At 37.0% G+C, this 21843-nt stretch overlaps 1 protein-coding gene across 1 annotated transcript in view; it reads right to left on the bottom strand.

The window, feature by feature from the left end:
* Positions 1-21843, bottom strand: part of DNAH6 (dynein axonemal heavy chain 6) — a 223413-nt gene that overhangs the window by 147582 nt on the left and 53988 nt on the right. The window contains exons 15-21 of the mRNA XM_047069367.1: positions 20009-20137; positions 15801-15914; positions 13712-13855; positions 7083-7295; positions 6164-6256; positions 4619-4738; positions 1990-2170 (exon numbers count right to left, since the gene is read on the bottom strand). Of these exons, the coding sequence (XP_046925323.1) occupies positions 1990-2170; positions 4619-4738; positions 6164-6256; positions 7083-7295; positions 13712-13855; positions 15801-15914; positions 20009-20137 (994 nt within the window). The remainder of the gene's footprint in view (positions 1-1989; positions 2171-4618; positions 4739-6163; positions 6257-7082; positions 7296-13711; positions 13856-15800; positions 15915-20008; positions 20138-21843) is intronic.

The raw sequence follows: 21843 nt of genomic DNA, 5'->3' as shown, positions 1-21843 counted from the left end.
CGACTGCGCCACCCAGGCGCCCCTGATATTAACATTCTTTAAAGCTTTGGTTTTATTTGATAAAAATGGTCAAAAAAATTTAAATTTGGGGGGTTGGCTAAGAATGCTATTACTTTTAATAACATTATTTAATATTAGTCTTAATATTTACCACAGACGAACAAGTATTCAACCTGAAACATTTTTTTAGCTGGCACCCCCCTCACTTGGGGGTGGGGCTAGGAGTGCGCGAACCATTGTGCCTGCTGAGTGCGTCCTCACCTTAGGGACTTGGCCTTTCTCTCTGCCTTGGTTTTTCTCTCTGCCTTTAACAACTCTCCCATAGTCACAAAGGTGTCTCATTTCCTCATGCCTCCTGCTTTCTGCCTAAAAGCCACTTTATCAAAAAAAAGTCTTCCATGTCACACACACACACACACACACACACACACACACACACGGCAGCCCCCAGCTATTCTCTAGCCCCCCTCTTTATGCTGCTGAATTTTTCTTCACAGCTTTATCATCATGTGAAATGACAAATATAGGTCCACGCTTTTTCATCTGAAATCCCTAGGACCAGAGATATTTTGGAATCATGTATTTTTTCAATTTAATTAAATTTTTTTTTTAATTTTTAAATTTAATTTTTAATTTTTTTTAATTTAATTTTTAAAATTTTAATTTAACTTGTTATAGAACAAGTCCAGTAGAGACTGGGGCAACACTCTATTATCAAACACTTGACTATTTTGCAGCAAAAGGTTTGAATATGCATGTGGTAGGAAGAATAAAGGTCTCTCAGTTACGGCCATGTCCTAATCCCCACAACCTGAGAATACATTAGTCTATATGGAAAAAGGAAGTTGGTAGGTGTGACCAGTGATCACGGGAAGGGAGATTATCTTGGATCATCTAGTGGGCCCAATGTAATGACAGGGGTCCTTATAGGAGGGAGGCAGAAGGGTCAGAGACAGAGGAGAAGTGAAGACAGAAGCAGAGGTTGGAGAGAGTTGCTGACTAGAAGGTGACTAAAAGCCAAGGAGCGTGGGTGATCTTTAGAGACCCAAAGTTTAAAAGTTTTCAATTCTATCACACCATATAGTTTTTCCTTTCTGTTTCTGTTTTATGTAAGAGTCTTTGGGCAAAGAGCATAGCCCAGCGGACTGCCTCTGCTTGACAGGGAAGCTGTCTGGAGGTATTCACCAGGAAAGGTCATATGCTGCCATTTGGAGAACAACAAGCAAGCTTGCTGAGGCTTTGATAAAGTTCAATAACCATGTGTGTGCACGCACTAATGCTTTGATTCCATATCCCTAAAAATAGACCTTATTAAATAACATTTCAATCTCGAGATTTAGAATTATAATTCATGGTAATATTTAAATATTTTAGAGGCAGAGAGCACAAGTGGGGCAGAGGGGCAGAGGAAGAGAGGGAATCTTAAGCAGGCTCCATTCTCAGCATGGAGCCTGATGCGGACTTGGTCCCATGACCCTGGGATCAGAAATGAGCCGAAATCAAGAGCTGGACACTCAACTGACTGAGCCATCCAGGTGCCCCAATTTTTAAATATTTTTAATGAATTAATGAAAAATAAGATGTGGAAAGTTTTCCAGTCATAAGTCTATGAGAGCTTTAGCAGAATGGGTCAACGGAATGTGAATATATGTCTTGTAGTCAAATTGTGACATGTAAGCATCATTGATACTCTGTGGCAGCATCCCCAAATTATAAGAGCAGCAAAAAAAAAATCAGATTCTTGGGTGCCAAAACTATGAACTAAGCTGAGAGGTAATAATAACAATGATAACAACAACGACAACAAAAACAACAACAACAACAGTGTTCAATTCACATCGTTCAATAAGAGTATCAAATATTCCTGGTGACTAATACTGACAAGAATCAAGGATTGAGTGTACCACATATTGTTAGAACCTTATAGGCGTTAAACAGTTTAGATGCCTGTAAAGTCTTTTTGTGTGTTTTTGAAATTGTGTTTTATACCTGGTTGAGTAGCGGCTCGAAGAGCATTAGGCAACCGGTTCACCTTCCTCATGATTTCCTTCCATGACTTATCCACTTGAAGGAACATCTTAGCCTCGGCAGGCAATTGCCTCTGAATATCTGGAGCATTAAAAATACTTTCTAGGTAGAGCCAGTTTCGCTGACAGTTCAGCCACTCTTCCTAGGAGAAAAATATGAGCATTATCAATTTTTAATCCTGAATTAAAAACACAGTTACATTAAAAATAATTACATGGGGACTCACTATATCTTTCACTGGGGGAGTTTCACACAGTTTCTTTGAGATGGAACCTCCTTAAAAGGTCCAAGACTCACTGCAGCCTAATTTCTACCCCTCTTCTACTGAGTAGAGTTATAAGGAATCTACTGTATGGTAATCAGAAGGGACCCAGAGAAAGAGGATTAAAATGCTCAGAGCAGACAGTCTCAGGGGAAGCAAGATGCTAAAAGAAATATGAAGGCTTGGGAAGTGTTGTTAAGTGACTATTTCCAAATATAGACAAGGCTCTCCAAAAAAAAGGTGTTTTTTATTTTTGCCTCAATTGTCTCTATATTCTTCCCTCTCTTCCTTTTTAAAAAAGAAACAGGATTTATTTTCTTCAATCAAAAGAGTAAAATCTGCTTGTGACAGAGCATGTGGCAAACCCAGAGGACTGGAGGAAGAAGAAAATCACCCATTGCTTCTCCCCTTGGAGAAGCATGGTTAATCAAAGAAACCAGAACTGCAGTGTTGGGGCTGTAGATCTCACGGTCTCCTATGCCTCCTGCCATTGCATGCATAGGCCCAACATCTGTGAAAGAGTTTCTCACTTCTCACTCCAGATTTGGGGGTTATGCCTAAAGCCTAGTGTCACAACCACTCCCTGATTTATCACAGGTCTCATACTTTTTACACAGTTAATTCTGGCTTGGCTCAGCCATCAGTAGAGGCCAAACAGGGGTCAGACTGTAAAGTGTTCATCCAAGAGGGTGGATTCCTGAAAAAGATCTCTATGAATCAAAATTGGAACAAATTATCGTTTCCTACTTAGTGTATTATTTCACAGATAACTTTTCATATTAGAATATATAGAAGCTTAAACATAATTAAATCAAAATCATAATTAAAAACCTTTAGTCTAAGAGAGAGATTGGATGGGAACAAAGATCAGTATAAGTGGGTTCTTTGTTTCACTGTGGGATAATCTGAAGTAGAATAAAATAAAAGGGAAGGGTGTACCACAAGGAAGGGTACCAAGGAGACTTCAAGCAACAGTGCATGTTTTTCCAGTAAATGTGAAGTTGCTGCAGCACTGTGAGAAGCTGTTTAAAAGCTGTGAATACCTGCAGCTTATAAACCAAGGTGCTCCCTGCCTGAGCTTAATTCTGTTGCCAGACAAGGTCTAAGCCAGTTAATAAGTGACCGAAGCCCCCTGCCATTTTGGGATGGAAACTGGTTGAGGAGGGAAAAATCTTTTATTGGAGTATATGCATAGGCAGATTGCTCTGTCTTAGAGGTGCTAAGTCTTCAAATTGACACGAAGCCCCTTTCTTTCCAATCATTTAGGTTATAAGTATCAGCTTGTCCATCCAAGTCACTAGCTGAAGTACTTAGGGAGGGGAAGAGGGTGGTACATGGGGAATGAGAGTAGGGAAACACAAGGGCTCATGTTCTTAGAGTGAAAAACTCCTGGAGCCTCTCTGTTTTTTTGAACTTTGAATTCTGAAACCATTGGTGGCAGGATTCAGTCATGCTGTGTTCTCACATGTGACAACACATGCTTATTGAGTCATTTTAAGAGCTGAATGATTTCAAAAGCCTGGGTCTTTTGACTGGGGCAGTGGTCACTTTAAAACACACACACACACACACACACACACACACACACACACACACACACACAATTTTTTTAATCTTAAGATTTAACTAATACCCAAAATGCTATCTTGAATCATGATACCCATCAGTACTTGACACCATCTAGACCGGCATCTAGACTCCATTGTAAGGTCTTTTCAGGCATGTGGTAGGTTGCTGTGAAAACTTTAAATGTAAACTTCATACCACACTGTCAGTTTTTGTTTCACTGAAGCTATAGACTTACAAATAAACGAAAAATGTGGGGAACATATAGGAGCTGAGGATGACTTCCAGCTAACAGCCAGCAAGAAACTGAAGCCCTTAGTCCCAGAGTTGCAAAGAAATGATTTCTGCTAACAACCTGAGTGAGCTTGGAAGGGAACCCTCCCTGAGCCGAACTTCTGATGTGAATTGAGTCCTGGCCCACATCTTGATTGAACCTTTGAGACCCTAAGTAGGAGACCCGGTTTAAGCCACATCTGAACTCCTGACCCACAGAAACTGTGGGCTAATAAATGTACACTGTTTCATACCACCAAGTTTGTGGTATTCTGTTTCATGGCAAAAATAACTAATACAAGGAGATGGCATAATCATATAAAGAAGAGCTTAGTATATTGGCATTTTCCTTACATTCTGAACATAATAAAATATTGACAATTAAATCTTGTATCTAAACTACATAATATTTAAATGATTGAAATGACTTCTAAGGTTCTGCGGCTCTCCAATTTTCTGAGTGCATGAATTGAAATTGTCCTCATTTACCAGTGTTTGATTAAATAAAGCAAGTTGTTTCTGCCAGTCATCCACTCGAGTTTTCAGTGGACCAACGTAACGTGATGAGGCAATGGTTGCAATGTTGATGGTGCTGTCATCAAGAAGGACCTTTAAAGAAAGACGAAAACATGCAACATCATGTGTTTGTGCTCTCAATGATAATACAGATATTTAATCCCAAGAGTCCACTTAGAAGCTTTTTGAATAAATAGCTTAGTACCACCTACTGTTTCCTACCCATCCACTTCCCTTCCTTATCCACTTTATCATGATATTCTCTCAAAAGTCACCGAGAAGAGAACTTTTGATTGCCAAATCTTAGCTGTTTCTGTAATTATTAATGGCACATGTTTCTGTTTGGCTCAATACTCTTTTCCTCACTTCCCCTACTTTTAGGTATCTGGTATCTTCTTTATACCATTTAGTCATGCAGGCTTTTATTTCTCAAAGTACTCAAAACTTGCAAAATTAGCTGTCTCCTCTACCAATGAAACATCACTTTCTCTCAATTATCTTGAGGAAGAGGGAAACTGAACTCATTCACATGAAGCTCAGAATGACTACGAACAGTGTTCCCTCTACCTTCTTCCCCTACTTCCCCCCACCTTACACTACAGCAACCCTCACAAGACATGTGCATTCAAAAAATGTGTCTGTGAATCTAAAGGATTTTAATTGCTCTATTTAAGTTGTGAATTTCTTGAGGACAGAAGTGCCACCACCTAGCACCACTTGGCCTCATCCTGCCTGATTTTCATCTTGGGTCTGCTCTGCCATCCACTGCCCAGAGTGACATCTGGCCTTACTCTTCCAACCTACACCCAGCAAAGCCATTGCATCCCTAGTTCTGACCTGGGTACACCCTAATGGGCCAGGGCTTTGCTTTTTATATTTAGGCCATAAGACACAGATCCTTTGGTTAAACAAAGGTGCCCTTGGATTTTAAGTCACGAAGAATATTCCAAAAACATGGATTAGATTTATTTTCTTTTGTTACTCATAGAGTATGGTCATCTATTTCCCATCTCAAAAAAATTCAAGTGAACCTAGTTTCCTAGTGTGCTATGAATCTGAAATGCTTGTTCATGTTTTGTTTTGTTTTGTTTTGTTTTTTGCCTCATTTAAATGGTTTGAAATGCCCTTCATTCTCATCTGTGTCTGTCAAATCCCATTTACTCCTTCAAGTCCAGCATGTCTTGGCTGGTCTAGGAAGTGTTCTCTGATCACTTCAGCCATAAATTATCTCTGGCTTTTCTAAATTCCTCAACAGTTAACTGCAGGATCATAATTCACACACACACACACACACACACACACGACATATATATGCCATATTTATTGCTTTGCTAGATACTTCATGTACAAGCATTCATGTCATTTATTCATATTCATATTTTGCCTTTCCAAATAGATTTTTTCTTATTTAGTAACTCTCATATTTCATTTCTCCATCATAACCTCCTACAGAAGATTCAGGGGTAGGTCTGACTTAAAAAATCTTTACCACAGGTTTTCAATAACTCAGTTACCCACCTGTATGTCATCTGTGCCACCCAGGATAAACACATCTTTGGAGTCACGGTGAGGGAGAACGACAAATTCAGTTGTTTTCCAAGAATCTTCCACCTTAGAAATAATTCAAATCTTAGAATACCTAAATTCATTTGTGTTTAAGTGCTCAATAAATGTATGTAGAATGAAATAAATGAAGATGGGCATTGAGGAGGGCACCTGTTGGGATGAGCACTGGCTGTTGTATGGAAACCAATATAACAATAAATATATTTAATAAAAAAAAGAAATAAGTGAAAAATCCATAATTATCCCATTCTCCTCCTGACTGCCTTTAAAACTCAATATTTTCTTCTTGGTTAAAGCATACTGATAAGCTAAATTTTATTGACAAACATTAATACCTAAGAATAACTTGTGATACCTTAATGTGTATCCTTACCACTTTATGCTTTAATATAAGGGAAATATCAAAAAACTATAAGGAAAATATTTTTTTACACAGGTGATTTGTAGGTATGTGTGTATTTTTAGGATAAGGAGGTAAGTAGCCTAAGTAGGGAAGTTTCTTCAATGTCTTTTGTAGCATTTCACAGTTTTGTTTTGTTTTTTTTAGCAGTTTGAAAGATAATGTATTTTGCTATAAAAGATCTTCCTTGGTATGTGGTTTTTTAAATAAGCATGCCAATTTCAAACTTCGTTGTTAACAAGTTCCTATTGGGCTTGAAGCTAAGTGGAAAGAGGATATTGATAAAAGTGCTGATGATAATGATAATGATAATAAATGTAGGGAAAGAACAGAAAGATGGCTGATAATGAGAGGGTGAAAGCTGCAGAGTTGAAAAATCCATCTAGATGAATCAAAAGTTGGTGATCTTCATGCTGAATATGAAAACCTTTATATTCCCTGATCTTGAGAATATATATTTTTCAGGTTTACCTTTTTAAGAATTATTTCTAAGGCAGCTTCTCCAGAAGCCTGTCCAGAAATGTCCTGGATTTCTTGGCCAAAATCGAAAACATGCAACTCAGAGAGCCTCTCCAAGGTTAATGGAATGTCAAGGTCCACTAGGGTGGCGTCAACTGTTTGTTCAATAGCTGCCCAATGTCTTGGCTTCAAAGTTGGATTCCTCAAGTCAATGATAACTGGAAGCTGGAAAGCAAACACTCTCAAAGGCACCTTGCTTTTTATCTTAAAAACATAGCTCAAGGCTTCTGGTTTTAATTCAGGAATGTAGAGAATTGGAATGAACACTACTTACACTCTTACAAAAAGAAATATCTGGACAAATGAAAAATTAATGACTTCTATCAAGCCCACCAAAAAATTAAGGTTGCAGGGCAACCAACAAACTCAAATTTGGGGAGAGACTGGTTTCTCTACAGCAAAAAAACAGGACCTGAGAATTTGCTTACCAAGGACAGATGCCTTGGGTTGCCATTTAAGCTAGTAAGAAGATTCAGCTAAATTTTACAAATAAATTGCTAAAGAGTGAGCGTAGGGTAGCATGAGAGTGTGAAGTCCCTGGGGGCTACAAATATAGAGGTGTTCACAGGGAAGAGTGGGGAGAAACCTAAGAAAGCCTACCTGATGGTACTGGCTGGGGAAGGAAAATAACATTTACTATTATAACTCTAACCAACCCATTTCTCCTAGTTTCTTTATGGAACAAAAGACTTAATGTCAGGGAAGTGAGCAACAAACACTGTCATTTTAAACACTGGTAATAACCCATTGTAGATTTCTGTATATAACTGGAGAAACAGAACTGGAAAAATAAAAGCTCTACTCATGGGGAATAGAAAGAAATACATTCTAGGCTCATTACTACAGCTAGAGGAGGGGCAGGAACACCTGTGAAGGTCAGAAGTCTAAGCACAAGGGACTTAGTGCCTTGCTAAGATAGAGGCTTAATCAGCACATGAGGGAATGCCCCTCCTCATCTCTCCTATCAGGCTAACAAATATTGAATAAAAATAACAGTACAATACAGACTGGTTAGCTGTAAAATACAGATTTTCTCTGGGGACAATAAAAAGGGAGGACCCAAGGTCACAGAGAAACAAAAGTTGAAAAAATAATCTTTGGCAAACCATAAACACAAGCTATCAAAAGAATAATTTGAAGGCTGTAATAGACTAAGGGTAACCATAGCAACATCAAACCTCAAATCCAGCCCAAGTCCTTACTATATTTAAGATAGCATGCCATACAAAAAGCCAAGTAGAAGGAAAGACATAAAAATTATTTACTCTAGTATCTACTGTACCATATAAGATGTTTGCCTTTCAATAAAAAATGTAAGAACTGTATAAAAAGTGAAGATAAACATACATTTAAGAGACAAAGGAAATAGAAAGATAGGATACACACAATGTTGAAATTAATAGAGAATTCAAAATAACTGTAATTAATATGTTAATGGCTCTAGTGGAAAAAGTAGGCAACATACAAGATCAGCTGGGAAATGTCAATAGGAAGGGTGAAGCTATAATTACAAATTAAATAAATGTTAGAAATGAAAAAGGCAGCAAGAGAGACAAAGAATGCCTTTGTTGAGCTTGACACAGCCAAGGAATCAGTGAATTGGAAGATAAGTGAGTAGAAATTCCCCAAACTGACACATGAGAAAAAATAGTGAAAACAAAAGAAACCCAAGCAACCAAAAACAAAAACCAAAACCACAGAACAGAACAGAACATCCAAGAGCTAAAGGACAGCAATCAAGTGGTCTAAAATATGCAATAGAAATCCCAAAGAAAAAATAATGGCCGCATTTTTTTTTTCCAAAATTAAAGACAGACACCAAACCACAGATCCAAGAAACTCAGAGAATGCTAAGCAGGATAAATGCAAACTGTAAACAATGACAACAACACATACCTGGGCATATCACATTATATACTGACAAAAACTAAGAAAACGAGATCATCTTGAAGGCAGTCCAACCAAAAAATACATATTATCTACAGAAGAACGGGGACAAGAACTAGAGCCGATTTCTTGTCAGAAACCATGCAAGCAAGAAAGCAATGAAAGGACACTTTTAAATTGCTGAAAGAAAAAACAAAACCTGTTGACTTAGAATTATATATCCAGTTAAATTATCATTCAAAATAAAGGATAAAGACTTTTTCAAAATGGAAATTTAGGGAATTCATTGTTAGCATACCTACTCAATAAGAAATATTAAAGGAAGTTCTTCAGGCAGAATGAATATGCTATGAATCAGAATCTTAGATCCATACAAAAAAATGAAGAACACTGGAAGTGGAATAGAGGCAAAATAAATTTCATTTTGTTTCCTATTTTTATTGTCCTGAAAGATGATGATATAAAATAAATTAACGGCAATATATCATGCTTACAGTACATGTAAAGGTAAAAGTACAAAAAAAAATGAAAATGATGGGGTACATAAAAGGGACACAGAAGTCAACTGAGAGAATCTTGATGGCCAAAGTGGTAATGATTTAAGCAAACAATAAATAATGTAGTATTGCATTATATATTTATTATATTATTATATTTATTATAATCTAATAAAATATATATCCACAAGTTCATATTGACACAAATAAACAACTGAATGAATGGATGGATTAGTTGGCAGACAGATAGATAAGCAGACAGAGAACAGACAAATCTATATAGAAGATACAAATGACCAACATCAACAATGAAAAAGACATCACTTCTGATCCCACATACTTTTAAAGGATAATAAAGAAATACCATGATCAACTCTATGTCTATATATACAAAAATACACTATAAAACTCCTCAAGAAAAAAAAGATAACCCAAATAATTCAATATGTATCAAGGAATTCAATTTCTAGTTCAAATCCTCCCAATAAAGAAAATTTAATGCTGCAATGGCTTCCCTGGTGAATTGTGCTAAAAATTTAAAGAAGAAATAATGTTAATTCTACACCATCTCCTCCAGAAAACAGAAGAGGAAGACACACTTCCCAATTCATTTTAATGTACAAAAATCTCCTAAAATTAAAAAGTGAATTTAGTAAGTTCACAGGATATAAGATCAGTATACAAAGGTCAATAGTATTCCTATATAGCAGCAATGAACAATTAAAATTTGAAATTAAAAACAATATTATTCAGGATAACATTAATACTTAGTTATAAATCTAATAAAATACATGCAGAATCTATGTATTGAAACTACAAAACTTCAATGAAAAAAATAAAAGAAGACTTAACTAAATGAAGAGATACGCTGGTAATAGATTGGAAAATTCACTCTGGTTAAGAAGTCAGTTCTCTTCAAATTGATCTATAGATTCAACACAATCCTTCAAAACTTGCCAACAATTTTTTATACATATCAACAACCTAATTCTAAGATTTATATGGAAAGGTAAAGAAATTAGAATAGACAAAACAGTTATGAAAAAAGAACAAATTTGGAGGACTTATGCCTACCTGATTTCAAGACTTACTAAGTATAGTCATCAAGACAGTGTAGTACCAGAGAAAGAATAGACTCAGAACAACAAAACAGAATGGAACCCAGAAACAGACTAAAAAATATTGCCAGCTGACTTTTCGCAAAGGTGCAAGGACGGTTCAATGGAGAAAGGATGGTCTTTTCAAATAATGGTCCTGGATCAAATGGATATCGATATATAAAGAATGTAAACCTTGACATATATGTCATATTTTATGCAATATAACTCAAAATAAATCATAAACTTTAATGTAAAAAAAAGCATAAAACTACAAAACTTCTAGAGGAAAATACAGGAGAAAATCTGTGTGACCCTTAAGTTTGGCAAAACATTTTTAGGTACTATACTAAAAAGATAATTCGTAAAAGCAAAACATATAAATTGAATTTTATTCGGGTTAACACAGTCTGTGCTCTGAAAGTCACTGGCATCGCTTCTCGGCCTTTTGGCTAAGATCAAGTGAAAGTCACTGGCAAGGGACTAAAGAGACAAGCTGCTGAGTGGGAAAAAATATTTTCAAGTTACATATTTGAAAAAGGACTTTGATCCAGATTAGGTAAAGAGCTCTTAAAACACAGTAATAACAAAACAAGCAACTAAATTAAAAATTGGGCAAAGAGCCAAACAGATATTTCAGCAAGGAAGATAAAAGGATGGAGGAGAAGCATTAAAAAAAAGATGCTCCACATCATTAGTCACTAGCAAAATGCAGGGTGACCACTGTGAGCTATTCTATACATTTACCGGAGTGACTAAAATGAAAACCAAGCCACACCACACAAAGCCCTCCCCAATGAGAACAAGTGCTGGGAGGCTGAGGAACAGCTAGAAATCTCACACGCTGCTTGTGGGAAGGCAAATCATTACCTTTGAAATACAACTGGGGGAATTTCTTATAAACATATACATGCACATACTTACCATGCCACCTAGTAATCTCACTCCTAGTTATCTACCCCACTGAAGCAAAACCTCATGTCCACTCAAAAAGCTATACATCACTGTGAATAGTAGCTTATTAATAATCGCTTTAAAACTGGTCATAACCCACATGTCTTTCAATGGGTGAATAGATAAACCGATGGCAATAATACTACTCAGCAATAAAAATAAACTGTTGATTCACGTAACAACATGAAAGAATCCTTTTTTTAGATATTCTAATTCACAGAGATTGTACAGCTAATCACCACTATCTAATTTTAGAACTACCACTATTAACTACCTATCACTATCTTATCACCCCAAAAGGAAACCCCATACCCATTAACTCTCACCACCCACTTCTGCTTCTCCACAGTGCCCAGTAACCACGAATCTACTTTCTCTTATCTATGGATTTCTTTATTCTGAACATTTCCTATCTATGACACCATATGCTATGTAGTCTTTTTGTGACTGGCTTTTTTCACTTAGTATAATGTTTTCAGGGTCATCTATACTGTAGCAGGTATCAGTACTTCATTCCTTTTTATTACTGAATAACATTCCATTGTATGGATATATTACATTTTGTTGATTGAGTCATTAGTTGAAGACATTGGCGTTATTCTCACTTTTAGCTATGATGAATAATGCCTCTAAGAACATTCACGTGCACATGTTTGTGTAAATATATGTTTTCAATTCTCTTAGATACATGCTTAGAAATGGAATTACTTTTGAGAAACTGCCAAACTGTTTTCCAAAGAAGCAGTACCAGTTTCTAATTCCACCATAAACATGTAAGGGTTCGAATTGCTCCAGATCCTCACCAACACTTATTATATAATCTATCCTTTCGATGATAGCTATTCTAGTGGGTATGGACTGGTATCTCATTGTACCTTTGATTTGCATTTCCCTGATGGCTAATGATATTCAGCATCTTTTCATATATCTTCTTCAGGGACCTGTCTATTCAAATCCTTTGCCCATTTTAAAGGGTTATTTCTCCTTTTATTTTTGAATTATAAGAGTGTGTTACATATTCTGAAGATAAGTACCTAGATGCATTTTAAATGCATTTTTCTAAGTGAACACTGACAGACCCAAAAGGCTGTATATTGTATCATTCCTTTTAAAATTCCATTTATAAAATGAAGAACTTTAGGGACAGAAAACAGGTCAGTGGTTGCCTAAGGCTGGGATGGAAGGAGGGGCTGATGACAAAGAACATCAGATGGGAAATTGGGGGGTAATGGAATGATTCTGTAGAGTCCTGTTGTGTTGGGTACATGATTTTACCCACTTGTAAAAACCCACAGAACTATATACCACAAAAAGTGACTTTTATTATATACAAGTTAAAAAAAATCCACTAGACCTTTGAAGGAATGCAAAATGGAACAAAGACTGTGACAAATAGATTTGTTTACAATTGTACGATATAACCACACGAAGGGCAATGGAGAACAAAGAGGCTGACGTAAGTAACTTTGGAAAAGCGTTTTTACTACATACTGTAAAGTGAAAGAGGGAAAAACTGCAAAAACGCTCTTCTTGGGGAAAAACTGCTTCTTGTTGTGCCTGAAGTTTTGCTTACTTTTCCTACCCATGTCTTCTTTTAGTCCTTTCTCTCATCTTTTTTTTAAAAATCTAAAACTGCTTAAAAGGATAAAATCATACTCCCTTTCTTTCCCATTTCAAGTACTCGTTTAGCAGCATTAGGCTTCAAAGAGCCAGCTTCACAAACCCACTGCTGGGCTTCTCAACCCTCACATCATGGCATGTCTAGAAAATGGCATGTGTGTTTGGCCCGGTGGTACAAATGGACAAGACTGCACTAGCCTCATCTGGCTGTCTAAGGGCTGAGTGGGTCAGCATCTTCCCATCCCCTCCTGCACTAAGATCCCTAACACAGGGGATGGGGGGGGGGGCGGGGGGGGGGGAAGCTCTTACTCTGAATGCCCCTGAACCAAGGTATTCAATTCATGATTTGGCCAATTGAAGATAAGGATGCGGTCTGTCTCTGAAAAAATTGAATTGGTCTGTTCTTTCTTTTCTCTCTGCTAAGCTAATTTAAACAGGGGAGAATTCCGGACTTTGGTCTCATTAGCATCAGGTAGTAATGAATGGACTGACCTGGAGTTTTTGAAATAATTTCTACCAAACTTACCTTTTCTTTCATTTTTTCCACCTTACATTTTAGCTGAGGAACTACACTGTTGGGTGGCAAGCCTTTTTCCAATTGAGTCACAAATTTGGCATATTTAGAAACTTGACTATTTAGGACTTCTGGATCCAGGCCGTCAAATTTGGACTATAAAAATTAGAAGAAAAAAAAAAGTTAAGACATATGATAAGGGCAACTTTGAAACAGTAAAATTTTTTACTTTACTCAGATTTTCCAGTAGGTAAATTGTTAATCCAAGTTAACTCTATACTTTTGGAAATGGTTTTACTTATTAAGATTGCCAATAGTGTATCAGGCCTCGCTTATTTATTCCTTTCATGTTCTTGTCTCCCACATCATCAAATGCAGTATTACAATCCCTGTAATTTATTCCCGAGAGCTAACTCTTGTAAAAAGACAACTAGCTACTAACTAGAAATTTCTCACCCAGTAGTCTTCTATTATTTGATTATGTACACTTTTAATATATATGATTAAAAGATGTACCCCAATATATACATGTATCTATAAATATACTTCTCAGTTATATAAACAGAGAGACAAATACTGTATGATCTAACATACATGTGCAATCTGAAACAAAACAAAATGAAATGAAAAGAAACATATATAGAGAACAGATTGGTGGTTGCCAGAGGTAGAGGTGGGTGTAGGTGAAATGGGTGAAGGAGTAAGAAGATATAAACTTCTAGTTATAAAATAGATAAGTCACAGAGATTTAATGTGGAGCATGGTGACTATAGTTAACAATACTATATTACATATTTGAAAGTTGCTAAGAGATCTTAAAAGTTCTCATCATATGGAAAAAATTGCCAAAATTATATATGGCAATAGATGGTAACTACACTTACTGTAGTGATCATTTCACAATATACACAGATTATACATTTGAAACTAGTAGGTTATATGTATTTATAAACCTTCCTTTTCTTTTTTTCTTTCTAGGTTCAATACTTCCTTTCTGTCCCCTAATGGGTTTTTTTGTGTGTTTCCTCTGATGAAATCATCCCATTTTTGAAGTTTCTGTTCTAAAGTATGGTGGTAATGAGAAAACTCTCAAGCTTTTTCTTTACTCCTCAGGAACATTTTCTACCTCTGAGATAAGTGATAAAGGAGTTATACAGGAGCACTTAAAATCTTTGATATTGTAGCATATATCTGTTTGTTTTCTGTTTTCCTCACCAAAAGATAAGTTCTGTGAAGGTTTGGACTCTGTCCTTTTTATTCTCTACTGGTATACCCAGCACTTAGAACGCTGTCTGGCAAACATTTTCTGTGTCACTGGTGTTTAACCCAGACATGTGACTTCTAATTATAGGTATCAGCACAAGTAGGCTGAATGAGCAAGTGTAAAAACAATATTTGTAAAGTTGATGGTATTTCTAACATGTCTATATCACATGTAAAAGAATAGATGGTCATCTATTCTCCCTTCTAGAGGGCTGACCCTTATCAAGATTTGAATTTTTGGTAGACCTTAGAAACCAAATTCTATGGTGGCTGTTGGTCCTTGGCCCCCTAATTAAAGTAATTTACTGTTGAGCTCGGAACTCATTACTCTGATTCTATTCCATCACAGTGAACAAAATGGTTTCCTTTGTTGTCAAAAGAAGAACAGAAACCTAAACTAACAGAAATCTAAAGTGTGTAGATCACAAATAAAATTCTACAATCCTCAAGAACACTTTGGTAGAGTGTATCATGACAACACTGTATTCAGAAGCCACAAAGCAGTTAAGCTTCATGCAGTGAGGTCTTTTGATGCTTCCTTCATTTAGCCTTCTTAAATGGAGGACTCAGGAAGCCTACCTTACAAGAATGCATTCTGCTCTGTGGTATACAGTGACAGAAAGACCTTTGCACCTTTCACTGGAGAGCTGATCATGATTCTCATAAAATTATAACGTTGCATATTTTACTTAATTAAGACTACTCTAGATTGTTAAAAATCATAATTCATATTATTAGGATTTTAAATTTAATTAATAAAAAATGATTTCAGGATTGAGAGGGTTTTTTTTGGTGTGTGTGTGTGTGTGTGTGTGTGTGTGGTGTGTGTGTGTTTTACCTTTAACCATTCTTGTTGGAGTTGATCCCATTCAGATAAAGAATCCCAGAGCAATTGTTTGAGCTTCAACTCAGCACTAACTTCTTCCAAAGCTTCAAACTTGGATACTTCTATCTTTAAAAATATAATAAGCAAAATGCACTATTTAGTTTTCAGATATAAAGATCTTATGTTACCCTCCTATTAGTAATTCTTGATATAGTGACACTTAGCAGAATGTGGGTGGGTCTTAAATGGGGAAAGAAAAAGAGAGATAGAAACAAATGAAAAAAACAAATCACACACCCCATGTATGTTCAAATTTCCAATTGAGTGACAAAATATAACGCTTTATATTTCCTTAAAACTTAAATATTCTGCAAAAACATAAATATTATGAGTACCATGGGCATTCTTTTTCAAGTTGGATCATACATGCCTGGCCTTTTTAGGAAAACAAATGAGTCTTCAGAGGTACTGATTTTCTTTGGGGCATGTATACCTAGGTGACAGAAGACAGAGATGTCTGTGAAGTAGCTGGTGGAGGGGCTGGGGAGCTTTAAGATGGAAAGAACAGTCTGGTTTCTTACTTCCTTCTGACCCTGTGGGCTGTATATGAACCCCATAAAGAGAAAGACTGCAAGAAAATCTGAAGAAGCTGTTTTCATGAGAAGTATATTAAAACTGACTTGGCTTAGAAGTGGGCAAACCCCCGGGGTGGGGGGTTGTTTGCACAGAAACTGAGCCCTGTGATAAGCTAAGGCTTTGAATATTCCATCCAACAGCAACAGAATACACATTCTTTTCAAGTGTACATGGAACATTCCCCAGGACAGAGCATATGATAGGCCACAAAACAAGTCTTAGCAAATTTAAGATTAGAATCATACCAAGTATCTTTCTCAAACACAATAGTTTGAAACTAGAAATCAACAAGAGGAACACTGGCAAATTTACAAGCATTTGGAAAATAAACAACATACTCCAGACCAACCAGTAGGTCAAAGGGGAAACCAAAGAGAAATTAAAAAAAAAATCTTGAAACAAATGAAAATGGAAACACAGGATATCTAAACCTCTGGGATACTGGAAAAGCAGTTTTGACAGGTAAGTTTATAGTGATACATGTGTATATTAAAAAAAATGGAAAGATCTTAAACAACTTTACACAACAAGGAACTTGCAAAAGAAGGACAAACTAAGCCCAAAATTAGTAGAAGGAAGGAAATAAAGATCAGAGTAGAAATAAATGAAATAGAGACTAGAAAAATAGAAAAGATCAAAGAAATTAAGAATTGGTTTTTCAAAAAAGATAAACAAAATTGACAAGCATCCAACTAAACTAAGAAAAAAAGAGATTATACTCAAATAAAATCATAGGAAATACCATACCTGATACCATAGAAATACAAAGGATGATAAGGGACTACTATGAACAATTTTATGGCAGCAAACTAATTCAGTTAAAAGAAATGGACAAATTCCTAGAAACATATAATCTACCAAGACTGAATCAGAAAAAAATAGAAAATCTAAATAGACCAAAAACAAATAAGGAGATTGAACCAATAATCAAACACCTCCCAACACAGAAAAGTCCAAAAGCAGATGGCTCCAGGAGCAGATGGCTTTACTGGTGAATCCTACCAAACATTTAAAGAATTAATGCCAGTCTTTCTCAGACTTTTCTTTTTTCTTGTTTTTTTCAATATATGAAATTTATTGTCAAATTGGTTTCCATACAACACCCAGTGCTCATCCCAAAAGGTGCCCTCCTCAATACCCATCACCCACCCTCCCCTCCCTCCCACCCCCCATCAACCCTCAGTTTGTTCTCACTTTTTAACAGTCTCTTATGCTTTGGCTCTCTCCCACTCTAACCTCTTTTTTTTTTCCTTCCCCTTCCATGTGTTTCTGTTAAGTTTCTCAGGATCCACATAAAAGTGAAACCATATGGTATCTGTCTTTCTCTGTATGGCTTATTTCACTTAGCATCACACTCTCCAGTTCCATCCATGTTGCTACAAAGGGCCATATTTCATTCTTTCTCATTGCCACGTAGTACTCCATTGTGTATATAAACCACAATTTCTTTATCCATTCAACAGTTGATGGACATTTAGGCTCTTTCAATAATTTGGCTATTGTTGAGAGTGCTGCTATGAACATTGGGGTACAAGTGCCCCTATGCATCAGTACTCCTGTATCCCTTGGGTAAATTCCTAGCAGTGCTATTGCTGGGTCATAGGGTAGGTCTATTTTTAATTTTTTGAGGAACCTCCACACTGCTTTCCAGAGCGGCTGCACCAATTTGCATTCCCACCAACAGTGCAAGAGGGTTCCCGTTTCTCCACATCCTCTCCAGCATCTTAGTCTCCTGATTTGTTCATTTTGACCACTCTGACTGGCATGAGGTGATATCTGAGTGTGGTTTTAATTTGTATTTCCCTTGAAGAGCGACATTGAGCATCTTTTTATGTGCCTGTTGGCCATCTGGATGTCTACTTTAGTTTCTCAGACTTTTCGAAGAAAACTGAAGAGGTGGGAATACTTCCAAACTCATTTTATGGATCCAACATCACCCTGACATTAGGGATCTAGCCTTGTCTTAAATAAGAATTAGAAATAATTTCTTAGGCCAGTTAGGTCTTCACTCCTATCTCCCAAATGATTGAGAGCTGCAGAAGGAAGGTGAGACCTGAATTGATCATGAAAGAAGAATTAATCAAGTATAGATACAGAGTGTGGAAAGTGGGGGACATACTTTTATTTCAGGTTCTGTCTCAAGCAATGCTATCCCTTCTGAGCCAAGAAGTGCCCACCTGTTAGTTATAACTTTTTATCAAGCAGTATTTCCTTGGTACCTCAGTTCCTACTGCATACTATCCTATCTTGTAGATTAGTTAACTTAACAATTTTGAATCCTAGTTTTCCAATGTACAAATCTCAAGTACTGCACCAGTCACATTGTCTAGTGCCACAGTCATTATTCTTCAGATTGCCCCCACCAAGCCCTGGGCTCTGGAGTGGAGAGCTCCTCAGAAACTTGCTGGCCATCCATTTGGGGCTCTAGAAAATAGGTACATTCCCATGTGAGGTCCAGTCATTCCTCCAAGACTATTGGGGAGACTAACAACACCTCTCTCACTGCTGGTGGTTCCCTGGTTTTGACCCTAGGAATCTTCTCTTTTCCATTCCCTTCTTTTTGGTCTCTTTGGCACTTATAGCTTTTAGTCATTTCTCTTCATTTTTTGAGGCATATCATTTAGCCTTTGAAATCTACCCTTTTTTTTAGGATCCTATCCCCTGGCTTAGCCAAAGTCTCTTGTCTCACTAAACTGGCACATCAAACCAGGGCAATTCAGGCAATATTCATGGAATCATAACACACCCAGGAATTTAAAAGAAGCTCGATTATTACTTAAGAAAGACTAGAAGGGTTTTAACTGACTACAATTAAAAATCTACATACATATATTTAAAAAAATTTTTTTTTAATGTTTATTCATGTTTTGATAGAGACAGAGCGTGAGTGGGGGAGAGGCAGAGAGAGAGGGAGACACAGAATCCAAAGCAAGCTCCAGACTCTGAACTGACAGCACAGAGCCCAACATGGGGCTCTAACTCACAGACTGTGAGATCATGACCTGAGCTGAAGTCAGGCGCTCAAATGACCGAGCTACCCAGGTGCCCCTACATATATTATTTTTTAATTTTTATTAAAAAAATTTTAATGTTTATTTATTCTTGAGAGATAGAGACAGAACATGAGCAGGGGAGGGGCAGAGAGAGAGACACACACACACACACAGAATCCGAAGCAGGCTCCAGGCTCTCAGCTGTCAGCACACAGCCTGATGTGGGGCTTGAACCCATGAACCATGAGATCATGACCTGAGCTGAAGTCTGATACCTAACTGACTGAGCCACCTGGCACCCAGAACATACATATTTTAACATAGAAACTGTAGTCCCTGGTCTGAGAGTTTATCTATAATTCATCATTATTTTATATTAAGAAAGATATTTTATCTCTCATGTGTACTAATCTTTAAACACTTCAAATTCAGAGAACACTTCACATTTGCATTTCAGACCATTCCAGCACAGTGCCTAGCACATAGGCATCCCAATATTGAATGTTTAGAACTACATTGCTGAGGGTGTTTGTGCATGAATGCCATTTCTATGCATATGTTTTAAAAACAGGTGTGTAGAGCTGTTCTTACCTTAAAATTCTTCTGATAGGATTTATATTGAAATGCACGTTTTTGAAGATCATCTAGAACCAACTGCAGATCGTGCAACATGAGCTTTATTTTGTCTTGGTCAGCGGTAATATCTAAGATCTGTGGATCCTGTAAAATTAAGATAATTTTTGATTAGTCATTCCTACTTTTTCATATGGACCATTAAGTGAATTCATAAACACTTCCAAAAATATTTTTTCTAATTCTTTTCACTCTGATTTTTAGAAAATGTTAAAGTGGCTGTTTTTCTTGCATTTAAAAACAATATATGTACATCGTGAAAAGTATAAAAATGTATAAAGAAGTGTTATGGGGACACCATTGTTTTTCAATAGGACCTAATATATTTTCCCTCTTCTACTTTCATTTCCTACACTTCAACAAGACTTCAGGTAAGGAGAGATGCATGCCATAGGAGAAAGAAGGAAGAGGACATGATCTAAGGGATATTTTCTTTTTACAATAACAGAAATAGAAAGCCTTTGATTTCTGAGAGGTAGGAAGAGAGAAGATAAAGAATAAGTGGTCAGATGTAAGTTTTCTGCCTGACCTGTTGGGGTTGAAACTCTGTCCAGTGAATGGGAATGAAAAGGTTCAGATGCAAAGAAGAAGCACCTAACTAGGTTTGGGAGAATCTGAGAAATTGGGAGAATCTGAGAACTATTATAGCCATAGTTTGGGAGGCTAATTTCTGATTCAGTATGGTACTGCACTCAAAAGGGCAACATGTTCTAGAAACAGCTAAGGGAAGTGTCCAGGCAGACGGGCCTTGTGTTGACACTCTGGTGCCTCCTAGCTTGGTATGGCACGTAGTGGATCATGAAGTTCTCATGTGCTTGAATCTAGTGATGGGAACTGCTACAAGGACTGGTGGACCAGAAGCAGTCTGAGGTCAGGATAAGAAGGTGATAGATCACTTGAGACTGTAGACTATAGTAGAAATGATGGACTACAGCAGCAGTGGTCAACATGGTACCTAAAGAACCAAGAAAGACCCTTAGCTAACAGCTCCCTGGGACAACCAGGCCCAGCCCAGCCAAACTGCACTGGAAGTCCTGTGGTCCAAAAGTAGGAAGAGGACTGGATGCCCCTTCCCTCCATCCACCAGGAGGAAATTCAGACTCCCACTTCTGGAGCAAGAGGTGGGAGACGCTGATAGCAGGGGTGAAGAAATGTCTGAGAGGCATTGTGAATTGAATTAAAATCTATCAAAAAGAGACCAAGCTAGAATGAAATGGACATTTCAAACTGAAATAAACTGAGTTATCATCAACTGTCACATTAGGTTTTTTTCTCCAACTCCCTCCATCAGCAGGAGTAGAGGTCTTGACAGCAAGATGGTATCATTCATGAAAATAATAAAGTTGTAGTTCTTTGCTCAAGAGTGATAATGAATTCATTCCAAACCCTCTATGAAAGAAGCACTTGCTGAGAGAACCTCTGCTGTCACTTGTGTGTGTGTGTGCATCATGCATGATCACACAGGAAGCACTTGCTGGCACTTGCTCTCTCTAGCAATCCACATGCATTTATATAGTTAACAGCAGACTATCAACCATTGGAAGTAGAATGTCTAAGCTTGAATCCTGGTTCCTCCCTCTGTTATTTGTGTGACCCTGGGTAAGTTACTTAACCTGTCTTTGTTTTCTTCTCTATAAAAGGTAAATGATAAAACCTTATAAGTGCTCTGAGCATTAAATGAGTAAAACATGGAAACATATATAAGAATGTTCCAAGAGGCATTATTCATTATTGTCAAAAACTGTGAACAATCCCAATTTCCATCAACCATGGAATAATTGAATTGTGGCATA

The sequence above is a fragment of the Lynx rufus genome, unplaced genomic scaffold (genome assembly GCF_022079265.1).
Source record: "Lynx rufus isolate CCGP_SWC_20201006 ecotype Redwood Valley unplaced genomic scaffold, mLynRuf1.p SCAF_8, whole genome shotgun sequence".
NCBI classification, from domain to species: Eukaryota; Metazoa; Chordata; class Mammalia; order Carnivora; family Felidae; genus Lynx; species Lynx rufus.
This window is presented reverse-complemented; position numbering and strand designations above follow the sequence as displayed.